Source organism: Benincasa hispida, chromosome 5 (assembly GCF_009727055.1).
Source record: "Benincasa hispida cultivar B227 chromosome 5, ASM972705v1, whole genome shotgun sequence".
Classification (NCBI taxonomy): domain Eukaryota; kingdom Viridiplantae; phylum Streptophyta; class Magnoliopsida; order Cucurbitales; family Cucurbitaceae; genus Benincasa; species Benincasa hispida.
This window is the reverse complement of record NC_052353.1, coordinates 31,956,436-31,978,621: the sequence shown is the minus strand read 5'-3', so window position 1 is coordinate 31,978,621 and position 22,186 is coordinate 31,956,436. Positions and strand designations below refer to the sequence as shown.

Sequence of the window (22,186 nt, the reverse complement as noted above, 5' to 3'; positions counted from 1 at the left end):
TTTTTTTTTTTCTAATAAAGGTTTAGTTTATCTTTAACCAAAATTTGTTGTTATTATTTTCTTCTAAACTTGAAGATGAAGGAACATCGATGAAGCCTCTGAACTTAAAGATGGAGGGGCATGCGATCCAACCCTTAAACTTGGAGACGAAGAAGCAACAATGCAAACATCGAATTTGGAGATGGATAGGTATCAATGCAGCCATCAAAGTTAGAGTTGTAGAAGCAATAGTTCAACCCTTGAACTTGGAGACGAGGAAGCAGTAGTATGACCATCAAATTCGGAGATGGAGAAACAGTGGTGAAACCATCAAAGTAGTAGTCTGATCCTCAAACTTGAAGATGAAGAAACAACAGTGCCAATATCTTTGTAGAGGAGGTATAACTACAACAACTTTTAAAGAAGGAGCGAAGCTGCAGGGAATAATATTTTTTTAGGGAAAGCAGGGAAGTCGCACCAAACTTGAACTTCGAAGAGGGAGAAACGAAACATCCAAATTTGACTTCAAAGAGGAAGCGATGAAGACTCCGAACTTAACTTCAAAGAGGGATCGAATCGCCATCCCAAGTGTGTGCTTTTAATTTATTGTGTTAGCTCTTTAAAGTGATGAACATCTTCAATATGTCATGTAGCATCATACGTAGGGTGATTGTGGTACTTTTTTTTATGGACTGAACTTTAATTTCTTTAAGTTGCCTACGTACCCTTGAAGAAAGGGATCAAGTCATGATGTAATTCAAATGTTTTTTGTTCGCTGGACTGAACTTGAAGTTTCTTTCAAGCTGCCTATGTACCCTTTACAATGACAGGGATCAAGTCATAACATAGTTCAATAAGAGTTTTTTTGGGTCGTTCACCTTTTAATCTCATGCGGGCTAAGAGTACCATGCAGTTTAGGCTTTTGCAATGAGAAGCTTTTACATTTAAATTTCAGAAGCTCTTATTTCATCATTGCTATGATCATCCTCTTTATTTGTAGGATTCGTCAATATGATGAGTCTTGGCTTCATTATCAAGAAACCTTATGTATTTATATCAACAGACAATTTCTTCTTCATGCGTGAAGAAACATGACTATGAATCTTTTCGTTGTTGTTTTCTTCATGAAATGATGTTGCCTTCAAAAATTTTATCCTTCCTTTATGTTGATCGCTTGTTGTCTATCAAAAGAGGATGTTGAGGGTCGATCTTTCTTTGATGTGAAGATACTTAGCCTCTTGAAAGCTGAAGTTCGAATTGCAGTAGACATTGGACATTGGTTTCCTTCTACTATCGTGGCCATACTCAATCTTTGGAAGACTAGAGATCAAGTAGTTGAAGGCTTGATACGATACAAGATAAAAACTCTTTGCTCTATTTCTTTTGAATCATTGACTTCTTTAATAGTTATATGGCTATTGTCAACTTTCGCTAGCATGACATCCAATAGCTTCTCATACTTCCTCTGAATGATTATTGAGAAAGATTTTTTGGAGAAATTCTGCCAAAGTTACCGGCTATCGAAGTTGAGGAAAGTCTTCTCTTCTTCCTTAGCAGGCTTAAGCTTCCATGCCTCATTTTTTTCCCTTTCTTTTTATGAGTCTTGTTCCTTCTTCTATAGCTTCGATAGGAGCGCGACTCTTTTTGGGTGGAATTTGGTTGTCTTCTTTTTTGACGAGTCACAACTATCCACCCTTCATTGTCATCTTCAACAGGATCATCTTTGCTTCAGAAATCTATTGTTAGAATTTCATGTTGGAACCGAACGACTATAGGCTCAAAAGTCCCAAACTGGATTAAGCTTTCTCTTTGATCATGAGACACAGACGGTGTTGGGACACTTGAAGTCATCGCTACTGTCATGTGATTTGTTTGAGCTATTTCATCAAGCTCCAGCTCAATCTTCTTTTCACGAGCCGACTTTAAAATCAACTCCTTCAGCACGAAGCATTTTTCAACTGGGTGACTAATGACTCGATGATACTTACAGTAGTTAGGATCATCTACTTTTCTTGCCTGTTCCAGTCGCTTGCATTCTGGCAGTGGAATAAGTTGTTTCTCTAATAATTGCTCTGACATGTTGGCAACATCAGAGTCCGGGAATGGATAAATCTTCTCATGTCTTTCTTTGAGAGTTGGGTGACGCTTCTGACCGTCATCATGCTTTCTTTCAGATTTTGTTTCTTTTTCTTTGGAGGAAAGTTTTAGCGAGGTCATCTGAATGACATAGATTCTCTTGTGGCACTATCCACGATCTTTTCAGTGCCCTTGGCTTCATTCTTATATTTTCTCCCTTCAGAGACTAGGAAATCTTTAGTTTGCCTGTTGGTGATGCTCAGCTCCATATCATGAGCGTGTATTGCCAACTCCTCAAATGTATGAGGCTTTAATCTTTGCAGAATGTAGAGAAGTTCCCAGTGCATGCCTTGGGTGCACATCTCCATTGCAGATAATGCAGTGAGTCTATCTTTGCAATCCAGACTCAGAGCTCTCTATCGATTGATGTAGTCAATGATTGGCTCTTCTTTCCATCGTTTTATGTTCGTCAGCTCCATCATGCTAACGGTGCGCCTTGTGCTGTAGAAGCAGTTGAGGAACTCTCTTTCTAGTTGTTCCCAATTGTCAATCTCTTCCAGCTCTAGGTTAGTATACCAAACAAAAGCGTTTCCTTTCAAGGTACGGATGAACTGCTTGACTAGTTGGTCTTCTCTAGTTCCTACATTTTCACAGGTTTCAATGAAGTGAACAACATGTTGTTTTGGATTGCCCTTTCCATCGAACTATTGGAACTTTGGAGGTTGATACCCAGCTGGCATTCTCAAGTTGTTGATTCTTTTAGTGTATAGCTTGGAGTACAAAAAAGAATTTTGCAACGGTCTTCCATACTAAGCTCTTACGGAGTTTGTGATCATATCCCAGAGTTGTTGAACTGACAGGGAGACAATAGAGGTGGATTGTGATGGCTGAATTTCCTGCAAGACAGTTTTTCCTTTGTCATTGGCTTTTGTAGCTGGAGATTGACTCGACTCAACAGTTTCTTGAGCATGTATTTGATCTCTTAAATCAATGATTTCCTGATCTCGCTCTTCTACAACTTTCATGAGGAGATTTATCTTTCTCTCCATCTCTACCATGGCCGACTCAACCGCTACGTCAGTCACCATGACAGACACTACATCAAAGTGTGATTCTTTATTTGATGGATCAGTAGCAGAAGCATAGTTGTTGAACAAGAGATTTTCTTTGATGACGATCCCACTTTTAGGAAATTCCATCAGTTGTTCCCCGATTTTCTCTGTGATGACAGAGTTTATGTAAGTGTCGTATGCGATGGTAGATTTGGATGCAACTTTCTTTAGTGCCATATGTAGTTTTGTTGATTTGGATGACGAGAGAGATGAGAGGTAAAGAGGTCTCACTGGGCGTGCCAATTTCTTCGCACGAAATTTCAAGAAAAAATTATTTCGTAGAACTTGAACTTTGTATTTGTATTAATTTTGTGGAAAGTGACAACAATCTAATACATAATATTTTGATGCTTTCAAAATAAACTATAGTATTTAAGTTAGTTGATTTTCTTGAATGATCGACCTTTGGGCATGTTGATCTTTTTGGATGATCGGTCTTTGGGGTTGTTGATCTTCTTGGATGATCGACCTTTGGGCTAAATGATCTTCTTGGAGGATTAGTGTTCGTACGAGGCATCTGGAGAAACTTATTTCGTGGAGTTGAACTTGAGTTTGTGTTAATGTTGATGTTGATTTGATACGATGTGGTTCAATCTCTAGTACTTGATTCTCTGATTCTCTCTCAGTCAAATGCGTACGCTAGATTTGAGGAAGCAAAGTGAGTGATGTTCTTGGAGTTGAAGTCTATGAGCAATGCTTGTATCTTTGAAAGACGTAATTCTTTAGGTATGGTCAACTTTAGAAGTTAGGGAGTCTTCTGGTTATTGGGAGAATTCTCTATAGGTGTGGAATTTCTAACCTTCTTGGAGTAGTCTTTGGGCCTGTTGATCATTTTGGATCGACCTGTGAGCTTTTCCTTGAGTTTGAGGAGATTGAATCTTCAGTTTGTAGGCTATGGAGATACAGTCAGTTTGTTGAAGTCTTCTAATCTTTAAACCTTCAAATAGTTTAGATCTTCGATTCTTTAGAATTTGAGTATTTTAGTCTTTGAAACTTTAAGAAGCTTCAGTCTTCAGCACTTGAGAGCTTGAAAGCATTGGTTTAAAGAATTAGGAGCTTCAGTACTTGGATCTTGGGAGCATTGGTTTTCAAGAATTAGGAGCTTTAGTATTTGGATCTTGGGAGCTTAAATGTTCAGAGCTTTAATATGCCTTTTGATCTTCAGAGCTTTAGTATGTCTTCTGATCTTCACAGCTTTGATATGTCTTTTAATTTTCACAACTTTGATATATCTTCTGATCTTCAAAGCTTTAGTATGTGTTCTGATCTTTAGAGCTTTGAAGGAGTTATATTCTTTAGATCCTCAGAGCTTCAGAACTTCATATGTTCATAGAGCTTTGGCCTTTAATTCTTCCAACCTCCTCCCAAATGAAGAGATAATGCCTCTATTTACAGAGGTTTCTCATGGACCTTACATAGGCTTGGGCCTAATTACTTTACTGGGCCAAAATTGGGTTTGGGCTAAAGTTGGGCTTGGGCCAATTTGTTGTTGGGCCGAAATACTAGGGTTGAGCTTAATCTTTAATTTAGATTCACCATGAGTTTGAATTGGGTTTGACCCAAGCGACTTTAATTACTCGGCCTAATCCAACTTATAGTTTTCCCAATAGGTTAAGACTTTCATTGATGATGTGGCAACTCGTGATCGTCGAAATTTCTCATTTAATAGGGGCCCCGTCCTCTCATGGAAGAGAGGGTTACGATTTATAAGTTGGACTATAAATCAATTGTTCAATGGAGGATCAGTGGGAGCTTAAGAAGCAAGATGTATTTACAGGGGTAAAACGGTAACCTTTGATCCAGCTGTAAATACGAACAACCTGTGAAGGATTGACTTATCAATTATGGTTAAAATGGAAAAAAATATATCTATAGTGAGGAGAGTGCAACTATCGAGTTATAGTGGAGTGTCTTATAGTTAATGAGTAGTAATTAATTCGGCTTAAAGAGTTTAACCAATTAATTACAAGTAGTTGGGGTCCATAAGGTCCCTTTATTAGCTCGTATTTTGGACTAGTAAATTGATTAATCTTGATAAGGTTTGAAATTAGGGTTTAGAATTTGAAATGTTCAATTTCAATTAGGGTTTCTATTTATTGTATTTGATACAATTGAAATGTTTAATTTTATCAAAATTAAACGAAATTGGAGAAACAATTAATGTTTAAAATATGATTTAAATATTAATTTCACTATAATGCAATTGTTTTTTTTATTAATTTAATATTAGATATAAATTAACAAAATTAATTAAAATGTTTAATTAATCAGTTTTATTTAAAAATTAATTGATTGGATTAATTTTTATAAAACTAATAAATTAAATTAAATTAGTTTAATTTGGAAATTGGTTTTAGAAATCATTTTTGAAAAAAAAAAAACCATTTGAAAATAAAAACTCAAAGTGGAGATTTCCAAAAGTTTGAAATCTCCATTATGGTGCAAGGTACCTTATTCACTCAATTTCATTTTCTCCATGAAGTAGGAGCTGGCCTTCATGCAAGGTTGGAATTTGCATGATGAAAGCTCTATAAATTGAATTGTTAAACTGAATAATTGATTCTGCTTACAAGAACTTCTTGAAGAACTCTACAGAAATCAATAACCCTCCAAACCCTATTCATATCTTCTACATATCCAACTCAATTTAGTATTTCCACCATACAATCCTTGTAAGAGAATAATAGAGAAGATATTTGTGGTAGTCTACTTGTAGATTGAAGCATTTTCACGTGGAACTCAGCTAGTATTGAAGAGGATTCTTCAAAGGTATTGTGTTCAGCAAACCCTTTTCTGTAATAGTTATTTTGAAGCATGTTTTAAACTCAAATTAAGTATAATTAGAGTGCTTATTGATTTTGATTTTCTCCGTTGCATGTTAATATACTCTAACATTAAGTCTAGGTTTTTATCCAAGTATAACGTTTATATTTGGATTTAACCTACGATGTCTAGGTGATAAACCAGTTTTAAAACCTCACACCGCTCATATATTGCTCATAAAACCGGTTAACAACACTCAATTATTCGGTCATAATCTGTAGGTAGGAGGTGTTCTATAGACCGTCAACTTAAGAAACCCCAACCTTATATAGGATTATATACTGGTTGAGTTTGTAACCATATTTTATAAGATATCAACCTATTTTAACTATTAAAACAGATGATTAATTTACGTGAGCATGCAACTTATCTTTGTTATGAATTTTAAATGTCTAACCCAATTTTATAACAACTTACAAAATTTTAGACATGCTAAGCATCCATAACATACATCAAAGGCATTCAACATTTAATATAACATTTATATTAAAACATTTGATACCCTATACATACATACTATATATTATAACACCTTATAACATACTTTCAATGCATAAAACATGCTTCCTATGATGGGATTTAAATCTACACGACATACTTTATACACATACAAGATTTATTTAATTATAACATATATCACATGCATAAATAATTAAACATAAACTGATATGGTTTTAGTTTTGGCATTTTTAAGCAAACAAAGACCTAACTATTACAAAAATCAGCAAAAACCAGCTCTAAAACACTATTGGAATGCCCGAACCCCCTTGAACCGGACCCAAACCTCTCGAATCGGACCTCCAATGCTCAATACTGTGCTGAATCAGACAAAAACCATCGAGTACCATCAAGCATTGAGTATGCCATCAAACATCGAGTATGCCCTCAAGCATCATCATGCATCGAGTATTTCACTAAATACCAACATCGGGCAAAAACCGTCAAGTACCATAAAGCATCGAGTATGCCATCGAGTACCATCGTGTATCAAGTATTTCACTAAATATCGTTGAGTATAAGCATCGAGTACCATCGAATATGGTAACATGCATCGCGTATTTCACTAAATACCATTGAGTTACTCATCGAGTATGGCATCGAGTTTTGGAGCATCGAGTATTGGACAATGGCTGAAAATCTAGTTCCTGCTGTTTGACCTTTTTCCCTTCTTTCTTCAATTACAACCTAATTGTACCTCTAATGACTCTAAATGAATTACAGACACTTAAACACATATTAAGACCCATTAAACAAGAGCCAATTACAGGAATTACAACATAATTGAAGAGAAAACAATGTCAAAACTTAGAGAAACCATATCAGTTCATCATTTTCATACAATTTATGAAAAAACAACCATCAATACAAAGTTAAACCGAATTGAATGCTTAAATGATGCTCTAATACCAATTGTTGGATCTCGGAAGCAAGCAGTAGAAGCAAAACAGGATCATAAGCATTCTAATTCACTAATTTTGGCTTCAAACTTGGCATGCTCATAAAATAAACCCAAAGTTTCAACACTAACCTTTGAAGTTCCTTTGAATCACGAACTCCAGCTACAATCCTCCCTTCCTTTGGATGTGAACCACCACAAGGTCTTCTCTACTATTCTCTTGGTATATTAGATTGAATTGTGGGACTCAAAACAAGTTTGAATTAGGGAACAAAGGAGAAGAGGTCATTGGTTTGCTTTGGTTGAAGACCTTTTTCAACCTCTGAAAATTCTCAGCAATTTTCAGTGATTTTCACGCCCTTTCCACTCAGACCTTCTGAGCTTTATTGCATGAAGATCATGCAAATTGAATCTTTGCATGAATTACAACTCATGCTTGAATAATTTAGCTGAAGAAAAGTGAAATTATGTGTGAGCTACTACAATTTGAAGCCAAAATTAATGAATTAGAATGCTTATGATCATGTTTTGCTTCCGTTGCTTGCTTCCTAGATCTAGCTGATTTCTTCATCTTCTCGCCTCTTCCACTTGTATTTTTCTCTAATTTCTTTCTTCTTTTCATCTAATTAGTTGTGATGGAGTCCGAATTTTACTTCTTTATCCCATGAGAAGGAAAGTTATAGGGGTTTCTCTAGTTTAGGGGTTTTTGGGTTGAACTCTATGTAATTTTGGGAGGTTTATTTGAATGCAATTTTATACATCTTGATTATGAGTTTCCTTTCTGATTGAATCTATTTATAATCATATTTTCTTACGAGCTAAATAGGGATGAGGACTGAGAATGCATTCTCCATCCCCGTTCTTCACCCCTTTTATTTTCATTATTATGTTTTTTTTAAAGACAAAAATATGTATATGTGTGAATCATTTTAAATTCATATGTATGAATAATGATATTGTATGAATAGTTTATACATTTGAACTACTTTTAAAATCTTATGTATGAATAACTAAATAGCTGAGTATGAAACTTATTTAATTTAATTTAAGAGGGTTAAGAAAATTTCACGAGGAATTAATCTTTCAAAAGAGAATTTATAAGAAGTTAACCAATTAAATGAGGATTCACTTTGGAACCCAACTACTTAATTGAACAATTTTCTTTTAAAAAAACCATTTCATTGCTTTCTTAGAAAAGTAAATGAAGAATAACCTTTCCTGAGAAAACCAATGTAACGTTTCAGGCCCAGGTTTCGGAATCCGAATTCGATATCTTATTTTCCTCAACATTCCCCTGCAATATGGCAAGTTATCCTCTTATGGTTTCAAAATTAACGCTAGTCCTTTCTGCATACTTTTTCTTCTCACTCACATGCATCCAAGGAAAATTTTCAAGCTAAACACTCTTAACTTTGGAGTTCCTATGATTGAGCCATCGAAAAGAAAGATGCACCTTGTTGGTATAGATAGTAACTTTCAATTCTTTTAAGCATTTCTTAATCATATTTTCATGCCCTCAGAATCCTCCTAATTTGAATGTGATATCAATTCATTCATGTACCTCTCCTGAACTCGGGTCGTTATACTCGATCCTCACAACTTTCCCATGAGAATCACCGCCCTGCACCCAAAAAACGGAAATTTCTTAGGAATGAAATGAGAGGCGAGGTTGGAGATGGCTTTCCATCTCTATCCCCGCTCTGTCCTATAGACATCTCTAGTTACACGTATGAAGGAACCACTAAATTCTAAAATAAAAGAAAACTTCATTCTTATATTTTCAAAAATGGTATTCCAGATATCATACGAAGATAACCTGTAAAATTTTTAAAGAGTATGTTTTAACATAGAATTGGTTGCACTATTAGCAAAAAGAATTATAAAAAGTATGCCCATGTCTTCATCTTTTCATGTTTGTGAATACTGGCAAAAAAAAAAATTAGCCCAACCCAATTACTTGAATGTGATTGCTATTAGATATTACTGGTGATGCACTTGAAAATTAGTGTTTGATAAACTACTGATATACTCGTTTTTTACTTCAAGTATTTACTAACTGATATTACATTAATATCTTATATTTGATATATTGTCGATTATCTTAAAATATCATGGTTATAAAATGAAACACATGTTTTCCTTCAAAATAAGTTACTAATTAATTTTTGATTGCACAATTAGATATACTTCTGATACACTTGGAATGTTCGTTGATGTTAGATTTACTAATGATACATTCGTGTACTCCTACTTCAAATAGTTAACTAACTGATGTTTGATATACTCATGTCTTATATCTTATATATTGTAATACATTTGAAATATCATTCTTATAGAATGAAACACATATGTTTTACTTCAAAATAAGTACCTAATTGAATGTTGATTATTGTTATATATAATGTTAATACACTTGAAATGTTTATTGGTGTTAGATATATTATTGATATACTCATATCTTACTTCAAATATATACTGATTGATGTCGATATACTCATATCTTATATCTAATATATTGCCAATACACTTAAAATATTTAAATATATATACTGATTGATACACTAATATCTTACTTCAAATATATACTGATAGATGTCTGATATACTCATATCTTATATCTAATATATTGCCAATACACTTAAAATATTTAAATATTCTAGCTTATTGATATCTAATAGTATATTGATGAACTAGAGATTTAATATGCTTGGTGATTGATATTTGATATACTAATGATTGTACTAAAAAAATTTGATGTATGGGTTGATATACTAAAAAAATGATATGTTATTGTTGATGAATTTTTAATATACCTACAACTACAATGTTGTAATTTACATAGTATTGTCGATTATCCAATTGACTATTATAAAAACAACTATTGGAAGCTTAACAATAACTACAACATTCAACAAAAAAGGAATTTAAGTAGAGTTTGAGTTTACACACTGAAGTTTGAAGTATTTCTAGCTTGGACAATTTGAAACCAAAGACATAGATTCATTTTCCTGTGCTTGGATCTCATCATTTTATTTAACATTTCTAAAGTGGGACAACCACTTTTGTAATATTTTTCCAAAACCCAAATGTGAATTGGGAGAGAAAGACCAAAAAGGAAAGAATCAAACTTGTTGAAAAATAAAGGTACCTACTGCACGTTAGATTTTGTTAAGAACAATGTTACAACATTCCTCAGAATATTAAAACATCAACAAACAAACAAATAGTAGAGACACTAAAGTTTAGTAACCCAGTTTAGTGAAATACCACCTATGTTTGGGAGGTAGTGTGTTTAGAAAAAATAACTTCACTAATATTAATGTTAAGAAATTACAACGTTATACTTATCTGTAACAACAACACGATTACAGTGACTGATGTGGAATGCATGCAAGCACACATGGTCAAGCTATAATAAAGTAAAGCGGTCAAGGGACTGAGTATCGTCGTCAGGGAATCAAAATTATACTTAGCTACTTAAAAATTGTGTCGATTTAATCTAAGGATTGAATTGGGGATGATGATTATCTATTTTTGAAATAAAAGAAAGTAAATAAGATAAAATCAAAACTCAAGAGACAAAGGCATTCCAGGGTATTGAATTCCTTAATTATTTCATTAAGTCGTGCAAAAGGTTCCTATGAATTGTTATGTCAATGATATACTTAAGTCTAGAAACTATTTTCAAGATTATTATCTTTCAATAATAACCTATTCTCATGCAAGCATAATTGATAACTAATTCCTTGAAATCAAATTAAGACACATGACATTAAGAATAGTCATGATTAAATTTCATTAGCAACCTAACTATTTGCATGAAAGATTTAACTAACGATTCAATATTATAGATCCGGTTAAACATGCAATGATTCCCAATTGTCATTCAACCTAACACACATCTATGATTAATCGATGTGATAAAGCATAATAATATTAAAAAAAATTAAAGAACAAACATCTATAGAAAATAATATTGCATTAACATAAATCCATAAGTAAGTTTATCAATACCCTAGAACTAGAACGTTTAGCAACATATCATTACTACAAATACATTCTCATACATTGCAACAATCATAATCAATAAAGAAAAATAAAGGAAACAAAGAGAAACCCCTTCCGTAGCACTCCATCGTTTGAGCCCATCAAATTCACCTCGATTCGCACCTCGAGATCTAAAATGGCCTCCAAATGACCCTCTAATTTTCCTCGTTTTCTCTTGACTAAAAACTCTCTCTAATACTCTGAATTTCATGGTGTGATTGAATGGCTTGGCACCACGGCGTTCTAAAGGAGCGTCGTTACATTACCTTGTTGTGCTGAAGTGTAAGGCTACATTGCTCTGAAAATACCCCTTTCAGATCTAGAGTACTCTGGACAGTGTCGGTACGCTACATACTGCGCTATCCTATTTTTTTACACTTAATGGTTTCTTCCTCTTTTCTTCCTTTCAGTGTATGGTTCGTGATTTACTTCTTTGGGCATATCTAGGCTCATTTTGACATTGAATTAATATATCAAACATAATCCTGAAATCACTAACAAATAACAACAAATCCAACTAAATCATATAAAACTCATCCTAAATCAAGGACAAATAACGCACATTTTAGGTGCGTTTCAGTGACATTTGGTAAAGCTTAATCATTCAAATGATCAACTAGACTCTCCCTAAATGTGAGACTCCCACTTATTGAAACTTGCTTCCCCTAAGTGTGAATATTAGTAAAAGATTACTTAGGCTCCCCTAAGTTTGAGACCCTCTCAAAATGACTTAAGCTCCCCTGAAGCGTGAGATTCCCTTTCACAAAGATTTTTATCTTTTCCTATCAAATGAAGACCTCTCCACTTGAATAGCTTAGGCTCCCCTTAAGCTCGAAAATCACTTCTTAAGATGTTGAGGAACAAATCGATATAACTTAGAGTAAACCTCCAAGCTTACAGCAACACGACCTTCGTCTCTTCAAAGATCAAACATACTTGTGAAAAATTCTCACAAGACAATGACACTCGTAATTCTCATGAAACGACCAATCTTTAATCAGCAATCACCATTCCTTAAATATGTTAAGTGGAAAACCAAGAGAGCAACCCTAGTTCCCAAAATTGACGCGATCAGGAAAGGAAGGAAATTTGCAAAAAGATTGCAAATAGAATTTTTCAAATAAGGAAAATCTGTTTCTCAGGATCAACATTTCCAGAGATAATCATTTGTCTGATGCAACATATGCAAAGACGACCTGAGTAACATCCACTAGACTTAAACAAATATTGCCAACATAACATCTTTTAACACTTGTGTTAATTCTAAAATATGGGAAAAAAAAAGAGAAAAAAAAACTAAATTTTTTTGTGGTTATGGTTGAGTTTGACCAATCCGGAAGTTTAACTCAAAACAAGCTCAAGATTGGTGTGTGAAAAAAAAAAAAATCAGTGCTAATCTTAGGAAGAAGATGGTCGAGAAGAAGAAAGTACACTTGCGAAGAAGATGATCTGAGAAAAAAAAAATACTTGCACAGAAAAATGCAAGAGAAAAATTTGGGGTATACATATACCATATACAGCTTGTTTCCATGAAAATTTTTAAAAGGCTAAATGGGAATATAAAAGATCGAGAATTAAAATGGAAAAATTTTGGTATATTTGCAGAAAAAAAAATCCTAAATATATTTGCAAATTCCCAAATTTGTTTTTACTACCTTGTGTAAATATAGATGTCCATTCTCTCCACGGGTCGGGGCCCATAAGGACTCGTCTCGATCGGAATGGAGAATTTCCGGTTGGATGGAGAATGAGGGAGGGAACGGGGAGAATTTCCGGTTGGATGGAGAATGAGGGAGGGAACGGAGAGAATTTTTTCTCCGTTAGCTGAACGAGGATGAAGATGGGACCTCTCCTGATGAGTATAACATACACATAAATATATATATTCATACACACACAATAATAACAATAATAATAATAATTTAAAAAAAACTCAAATTCTATACCGAATGTGATTTTATAATATATATACATACATATATATTTCTTTATTTTTTTATTATTCACTTTACAAAAATCATAATATAACAATATAATTATTTTCTATTTTTCATAACTTTTTCATAGTTGGATACATTTATGGGATGTTTTAATATTTACAACTTTCCTATTTTTAAGATGAAAAATATTTAAATTTGTAATATATAAATTGAAGGTTAGACTATAATATTGTAATATTTAAATTTTATCTTCTACAAATTGTGGGATTAAATATTTTAATTACATAAAATATTATTAATTTTATAATAAAATGCTCTAGTATTTTGAATAAAAAATGTACTGAAAATAACTCAAGAACCCGATCTCCGCCAATTTCACGCAAGGAATCCCCACCCCGATCACCATGGAAAATTTCGCGAGGTGGGGTCTAAAATACGACGCGGGGATGGGGACGGGAAGGATATCCCACCCCACCCCGTGGAGATCTCTAAGTGTAGATTCTCTTTAAATTATCCTATACAAACAATATTATATATTTTTTAATTTAAAAACAATATAACAAACCATTCTATCCAGTTATTATTAAATTTATTTTTCTAAAAAAGACAAACCAGATGGATTCAAGTTGAGAAGAACTTCAAATTTCTAAAAAGCAATGAGAATTTCATTCTAATATTCCTAAAAACCACCTCTTTTACAAGCCAAATAAATCACACACAAAACAAAAACAAACAGGAAACATCCATCATGACAGAACTTCTGAAACTTCAAGCTAGCACTAGCTTTGCTACCACGTTACATCAAATCAACCACAGAAGGAACAACTCTCTCTTAACCCCACCATTGATGCATTGCAATTCCCTCATCTTTCAAACTTCGCATACAGAGACAACCATTCCCAATAAGCTCTCTAGATCTTCTTCTCACCTCCATCTTCCCAATAACCAGCACTCCAAGAACAATTACATCCACCAAATACATTGTCCACATTTCCATAAGCTTCCCAGGTTTCAAGTCAATTTTGGGAACCTCAAACTCTCGATCGTTTCTTGGGTTGTTCTGATCAAAATGTTGGACTTACACCATTCATGCTGGCCAACCGTGACGATGCTTTATCTACAAGGTCGGGAAGGTACTTGACTTTTCTCCCAAGTTTGTTTGGTTTGGCCACGTCCTTAATTGGTGGCTCAAGTAGAACATCCTCAAGGTCTCTCAAAGCTGCATTTCTAGTTGGCAATGAGAATTGAAAGAGACGTCTTCTTGAACTTGAAGCATAAACCAGTTGATCAGCCATGGCTGTTTTCTCCATCACCACAATGATGGAGCTGTATCTATTGAGAAACACAGGCCTGTAATTTGGTTTCTTTTGAAAATGATTTGATGGGTCATTGTTATTGAGTGGAAAAGCCACAATGCCACCGATTTTCAAAATTCTATCAATGAAATCAGAGTCCACAAGGCCCGAAGATAACACAAAATCAAAAGAATCATCAGAAAACAACCCACTCCTATCAAAATCAGAGTCCACAACTATATTAAGTTTGTGTTCATCACCATCCAACACACGAATCTGAATCAAGCCTTTAGTTTCAGCAGAGCTCAAAATGAGAGCCTTATGGCCGTTAATGGTCAAGCCTTCGTGACCCAAATCACGAAAAAACAAATCCAATTGCTCAGAATCAATCATATCTGACACAGAAAAAAACTCTGACCCACTTTCTTGCCCAAGAATGGACACAATATAGGGAAACGTGAGAATAGCCATAGCAAAAAACAACGAATAAGAAATCACACGAAGAATTTGAGTATTAGGAAACTTTATAACCAAATGGGTCTTAGAATTCCAGCTGACAATGTCAAATGCTTTGCTATTGGGTCGATTGAAACAAACAAAATCCATGATTCCGACGCCTAATTCCTCGGAGAATGTGGAATCGTTGGTGAATTAGAATGGGTATGAAAGTTTGGGGAAATACCCAGATGCTAAAAGTTGAAGATGAGATCGACAAGAAGGGGAAATTTCAGGTGGGGTTGTAAAAGAAGTGAAAAAAGGGGTTCTAGCGAGAGCAAAACCTGGCAGCGGTATGATTTCCACCCACGAGGGCTACTCGGAGGCTTCGAATTCCACACCAAATAAGCAACAACTCTCGAATTCTTTCAAACTCCATGTCTTTTTTCCTGAGATTCATCACCGACCCAGATCAGATCAACCATGAAGCATTGCTAATTACGGCTGAAACACCATGGATCCGACCGGAGCGGAGGAAGAAGATGAGGAGATTTGTGAAGTTCTTTTTCGGTTTTTTCCTTTGTTTTTTGGATGGGAAAAGGGTTGAGGAGAGATTGGGAGATTTAATACCAATTGCCATTTGCCAGAATGGTATTGAGCGGTTTGATTACAATGAGCGTGCGTTGTTGGGAAAAAATGGCTTTTGCTTTATTTAGGTCGTCGCCATGGCAGGCCGTGTGAGACCAGTGTTTCAGTTTTGAGTCAAAACGATAGTTCCAAATTCATAATTTTGGGGATTTTTTTAAAGGAAAAAAAACATTTTTATCTCTAGGGTTTTCAAAACGTTACGCATTTAAACGTAGAGTTGTTTAATTTCTATTTTTTTTAATCTAAATTTCAAAATATTATAATTTTATCTTTGAATTTTGAATTTTGAATTTTGAATTTTGAATTTTGAATTTTGATATAAATGAACACTTTTAACCTTGGTCTTCTTTTCATATAATACATATTTCCATTTCTTGGTGTGAATGTCTATTAGTTGAATTTAAAATAATTAAATTAGTTTTTATTAATTTTCTATCATTATCCACATTAATTTAATTTTTTTACATTATACTTATTTTAATTTCCTTAACTAAAAGTTGACCTTATATACCAAAATGAGCATCTGTAAATGGAAAAAGTGTAAAATATTGAAATTTTTGAACTAAATAAAAATTAAACTCAAAATTCAAAGGAAAAAAATGTAAGATGTGAAAATAAGAAGAAGGTACTTATTGCATGTTAGATGTTGTTACTAACAATGTCACGACTGTTGCGATTGGTGTCCTAATTTTCTCGGAGTCTCGTAGTTTGTAAACTGTACACATTGTTATAAATAAAATAAGAGCTATTTTATTTGGTATTTACTCATATCCAATAAACAAAGTTCCATGGTTGTTGTATGTAAAATTAAGCATGTATATGAGATATACAGGTGGATCATGCCTTAAGTGATAACCTAAATAGGTCTGTAGTATAAGGATTAAGGAATGATACCTGATCCTTGTGACACTATGGATACGACCCACTTTGTAGATTTACAAGTGTTCTGAACTACTACAGATGATAGATCCTGACCATTCATGTGAAGACATGTGAGCGGGGATGTCTTATACAAAGAGTTTGTATAAGACCGGACCACGAGATGACTAGTCTCTATATATAATGTCGTTGATACTTGAGACTTACATCTCATCTAAACAACCTAGGTGGCATGACCTCAATCCTGAGTGTTTTGGAAACTTCTACCTTTGAGAGCGGTCATTTGATTAGTATGGGTGAGAATGGCCAGATTGCCAACTCAACATGCCTACCATTTTGGGGATTTGTCTAATTTGGGAGCTGGAAACTTAGTTATACAAGATGGAATTCACTCATTCCCTGAAGCAGAGGTAAGTAGATAAATTGCTCCCTTAAAGGCTAATTCCAGGTCTTGAACATAGTAGCCACAACTTCTCTTTGGAAGAGAGGACTCAGTCATAGTAGTACTATGACTTATGTTCATTAGAGAGATCAGTGGTACTTAAGGAGTTAGATGTAACTACAGGGGCATAACGATTATTGGCCTAGCTGTATTTACGAGCAATTTATGAAGGGTTATTCCACTGTTGATTGGTTGATATGGACACATAATATATCTGTAGTAAGAAGAGTTCAACTTTCGATCTTTAGTGGAGTGTCTGGCAGTTAATGGATGGTGGATCCTGTAACTAAAAAGTTTAGTCAGTTATTCACGTATCGGCAAAGCTTCAAGCTATAGGTCCATAAGGTCCCCTTGGTAGCTCAATGGATTCAAGTTGAGAATCAGTTCTTGGTGTTGATTTAAAATATTCAAATTGACAAGAGGAAATTCGATTATATATGATATGATCGGTGTGATGTATGAGATACATCAGGTGGAAGATTAATGTAAATGATATTTACATTAAGTACCATGAAATAGAAAAAGAAATATGGTTTATATGTTTCATGAGATAAAATATTAAAACTATAGGTTATAAATGGTAAGTTGGTTATCATATATATTTATAATAATATTAATTATTAGATAATTATCTATTTTTCTCTAATAACCAATTGAGTAGGAGGTTATTGGTGGTTATATGGTGACCGTGAGATAAAAGGAAATTTTTTTCCCTAAATTTAGTATGATTAAGATTTTGAGATTTTCTACTCTCGGAAAGAAAACTCACGGATACGTTGTCAAGGGAATGAGATTCACTAAACGATAGCTAAAGAGACTAAATGATCATGGAGTGACACTACACGATAGTTCATTCAGCTTGCCATTAGCTAAATGATCGAAGGGTTTTTGCTATACGATAGCGGAGCATTTGCTAAATGATTAGGCATTCATCTATATGATAAACTTCTGTCATCTCCCACTTGCTCTTTCGTTTACACGATTGTTCTTCCTTTGGTCTCGTCCTTTAACTAAGTCCACATAGAACCCACACTTCTGGATTCTCACATCGAGAATACTAAGGTAGCCATTGTGATGGTGTATTACTCAACTCGGCGTAGTTTGAGGTTTTGGAGGCCGTTCGTTGAGTTCGCGGTGTTCGTGTGGTAGTTGCTGATTGATCGTGCTGTGTTGTAGTCACTGCATTCGAGCATTCGTTTGTGCAGTTTTGGAGATTGAACGAGCATTTGGGATCAAGGGATTTTGAAGAAAAAGGTATGTATAATTTTCCCTTAGTTTTATTGTTAAACATGCTGTAATTTTGTTTTGTGCATAACCGGTTAGTTTCTGTTGCTTGACTGTAATTGTGTATGTTTAAGTACGAATGGAATTTGGAATGATCACTCTGCTGCTCATGGAAATCCTCATATCCAATTTTCTTCAATTGGTATCAAAGCTAGATTGTTATGATATTCCAAATTTCACTTCTATTTTGAACTTCTTTTTAAGTCGTGGTGGGTTTTCTGCATTACGTTTAAATGTTAAATGCGTCTATGGATGACGTTGATGAATTTTTATGGGTTAATTGCCTCTGTTTAAAGCTTTCTTTAAATTAAAAAGTGTTAGTTTGTACCCTTGTGTTTTTGGGCATAACTAACAAGCAATTGAGTCTGTAATTCAAAGTGTTTGAGTTTGTCAAGTTGTTCGTGATGAAGTTTCGAAGCATGGAGATGTGGTTCTCAGCCAAGAAGAAGACCAAAAGTTGGTCGTATCGTGTAGCCTCAGGTAAAAGATCGTTGGGATTTGGCTAAATGATCGTGTTGATTTTTTTATGCGATCGTGTAGTATTTACTAAACGATCGTATGATAGGGTAAAGTGTTTACTCTATCGCGTAGCATTAGTTGCCCGATCGTGTAAGACGTTGGAGGTAAACAATCGAGTGGGAGCATATGATGCTCATTGTTTAATAAAACGAATGCACTAAACGATCATGTAGTTAGCATGCCTCATCTCATAGTTACTGACTATCACGTGGTATACAATACTTAGGCGCTCGCTCAACGATCGTTTAGATGATTGTGCTTCATTGCATCGTTGTCATTTAGACGATCGTTTAAGGTTTTCATTGCGTTGCACGCTGAACGATCGCGTACCTTATGCTTCATCGCATAGTAAAAGGTACACGATCATTGCTAAACGATCGTTTAGCTCTGGAAGCATTGGTAAACGATTGAGTAAAGTGTTTGCTTTTTCATGTAGATGATCGCGAGGAAGTTTTGTACACGATCAGTGGAGATGCGGGCAGACCTGGTTCGCCTGTTTGAACCAGTGACTCTTTGCTTTTGCAATAGTTAGTTTTTGGTTTTTTAAGGATTTGATGTTAATTATCCCGGTTCATCAACTTTTGTTTAATATACATGAGATGTATGTTGTTTATATGGCATAGTGTATGACATATAGATTTGAAACCCAGCTTAGGTTGTGCAGTTATTCATGCATCATGTATTATTAGTGTTATAATATGGCATGATGAAATTATAAGAGAGCATGCGCATGCATCATGAAATATAAAAGTTATATTTATGCATGTAGTAAGCATATTCATGCATCATCTTTATATTATAAGTGTTATAGTATAAGGGTGAATGGAAGCATGTTTGCTTGGTTCGTTGCTATTTTGTATAAAAGTTATATAAAAAGTAGCAATGAATGAACAATGCATGGAGCATGACACTTAGGTTGTTTATAAAAGTTGTGAATGCCTTGTATGTGTTTGCTTTGTGTTGTGAATGGTTTTGGTTGTTTATGTTATAAGCGTTATAGTATAAATTATAACTAAAATCGATAAAAAAGAGTTGCATGCGGACTTAGGCGAACTCTTGTTTTAAAAGGGTTTTAAAATTGGATTGAGATAGACCTAAGTTCAAGGTTCTAATGGGATTAACAACCTAGTTTAATCTTTTTAATCAATTTAATAGGATTAAATTTATTGGCATAAAAAATTAAAATTATAAGGGACCTTTTGTCTAAGACGGGTTATGTCTAGGCTGGGATACTTAAGCTGACGGAAACGGAACACCCCTACCTGAGAACCTACCTAGAAAGGTGAATTAGATAGATTTTCTACAAGCATGCGACAATTGGTCAAAGACTTTGTTAAAGAGTTTAATAGATGATGATCAAAAGTTGTTAAACTATCCAAGGTAAAAGTTACTCTTGGGCAAACTTAAAAAGTCACTTAATTAAAATTCTTAGCCGTATTTTTTCTAAGTAAACTAAACCCTAGGTTATAAAATACTCAATGGGAGGAAGAGATGTATCTGATATGTCAATTATTCCAGTCACCTTTCCTCCTGAATGTTCACGCCGTGAGATTCATGCTTGGCCTCGTGGTGCCCTAGGAGCATCCCCCTTCGGATGGTGTTTGCATGAGTCAATATCAAGGTAGACGGAGAGAATGTTTATAGTAAGTGAGTGAAGGGTGTGTATCAACATGTCCTACGGTCTCTGTCATTGGTTCGCACCGTGAGATCATTCTGTACTCCCTCATGGTGCCCTGGAAGTATCCCCCTTTGGATGGGTTTTGTGTAGTTGGTCAATATCAAGGTGAACTCTAGAAATGGATAAGGTCACTTTAGTTTTTGCCCTAATCCGATTTTTTCCCTTCAGATTGGCTGTTTGGAGTGGAACTCTAGGGCGTAAAATGACGGGTCACACTTACGAAAAATTGTTAAGTAAGTTAATGATTTCTTGACCAAATCAATGATGGCTAGTTGTTATAGGAGCAAGAGTTGTTCTTGTATTAATGGATGGTTGAGAATGTCTCAATTTAGAGGAGGGATAAATTGAACACCCTTCGGCGAATTTATCCTAAACTTTGAAGCATCATTGAGAAACTAGATGTCACACGGGGTACACGTTAGTTTTGCTAAACCTTATTGGATGTTGTTTGTTTTTCAACGGGCATTTGCTTAAAACCTAACGTAGGTCAATGTGTTTTTGTTTTCGACAACATGTTTGTTTTTTCGTTCAATGTCTTTAATTTGACCGATTTCATACAGTGGGAAGAGTCTTGTAAAACGTATTTTGTGGTAAACGACCTAGAGTATGTCATGGTTGAAGAGTTTCCTCAAGTCTTGACCCTTGATGCATCGCAAAGTGTTCGTAATGCATATGATGTGTGAATGAAGGCTAGTTCATTGGCCCGACTTCACATATTGGCTAGCATACCTGATGTTTTGGCAAAAAGGGTGGAGAACATGGTCATTGCATGCTAGATCATGGACTCGTTGCAAGAATTGTTTGAATGTCAATTCTTACTTTTCGAGCACAAAGGGATGGATGAAAAAACCAGTAGTGTCAGTTCCCAAGTTAAACTCCAAGAAGAGGAAGCAATTGTTGCTGTCTCTGTTAAAGTTCATAGAAGAGAAGTGTTATCTGAAATGGAACTTGGAGCTTATTTAGGTTCTGATACTGATCCTACTACTCTCCAAAAGAGGAGGATGTCTAAACACAGTAAATATGATTTATTGGTCTTGGAGACGTGTTTGGTAGAGAATGATGATTCTGCCTGGATCCTTGATTCGGGTGCTACTAACCACGTCAGTTTCTCTTACCAAGGATTCAGTTCCTGGCAAACGATACCATAGGGAGAGATCACTCTTTGAGTTGGTACTGGTGAGGTTGTTTAGTTGTTGCTGTAGGCAGGCTGAAGTTATTTTTGGACAAGAAACGTTATCTATTACTGGATAATGTTTTCGTAGTAACTCATATCAAGAGGAACTTAAACTCAGTTTCTTGTCTCATTGAACAAGGTTATACTGTCTCATTTTCTTAGAGTAAAGTGTTTATTTTTAAGAATGAGATGGAGATTAGTTATGGTTCAATAGAAAGTAACTTATATGTACTAAGACCATTAGTCATAAAAGCCTTGTTTAATACTAATATGTTCAGTACAACGACAACAGCTAAAAGACCAAATGTTTCTCGTAAGGAAAACCTCATCTTTGGCATTTAAGGTTAGGTCACATCAACCTCAATAGGATTGAGCAATTGGTGAAATATGGACTTCTAAAGAGTTTAGAAAAAAACTCCTTGCCAATGTGTAAATCATGCCTCGAAGGGAAGATGACCA

General features: G+C 34.7%; 1 protein-coding gene across 1 annotated transcript; it reads right to left on the bottom strand.

Moving 5' to 3' along the window:
• Positions 1-13,991: 13,991 nt before the first annotated feature.
• Positions 13,992-15,887, bottom strand: LOC120078778. Its single transcript, XM_039033085.1, has one exon. It carries the CDS (start codon positions 15,272-15,274, stop codon positions 14,438-14,440), a length of 837 nt encoding a protein of 278 aa, XP_038889013.1. The 5' UTR covers positions 15,275-15,887; the 3' UTR covers positions 13,992-14,437.
• Between the last annotated feature and the right edge of the window lie 6,299 nt (positions 15,888-22,186).

Bases quoted from the DNA above. Each gene is read 5' to 3' on its own strand.
- LOC120078778 (XM_039033085.1), bottom strand. From the start codon at position 15,274: ATGGATTTTGTTTGTTTCAATCGACCCAATAGCAAAGCATTTGACATT.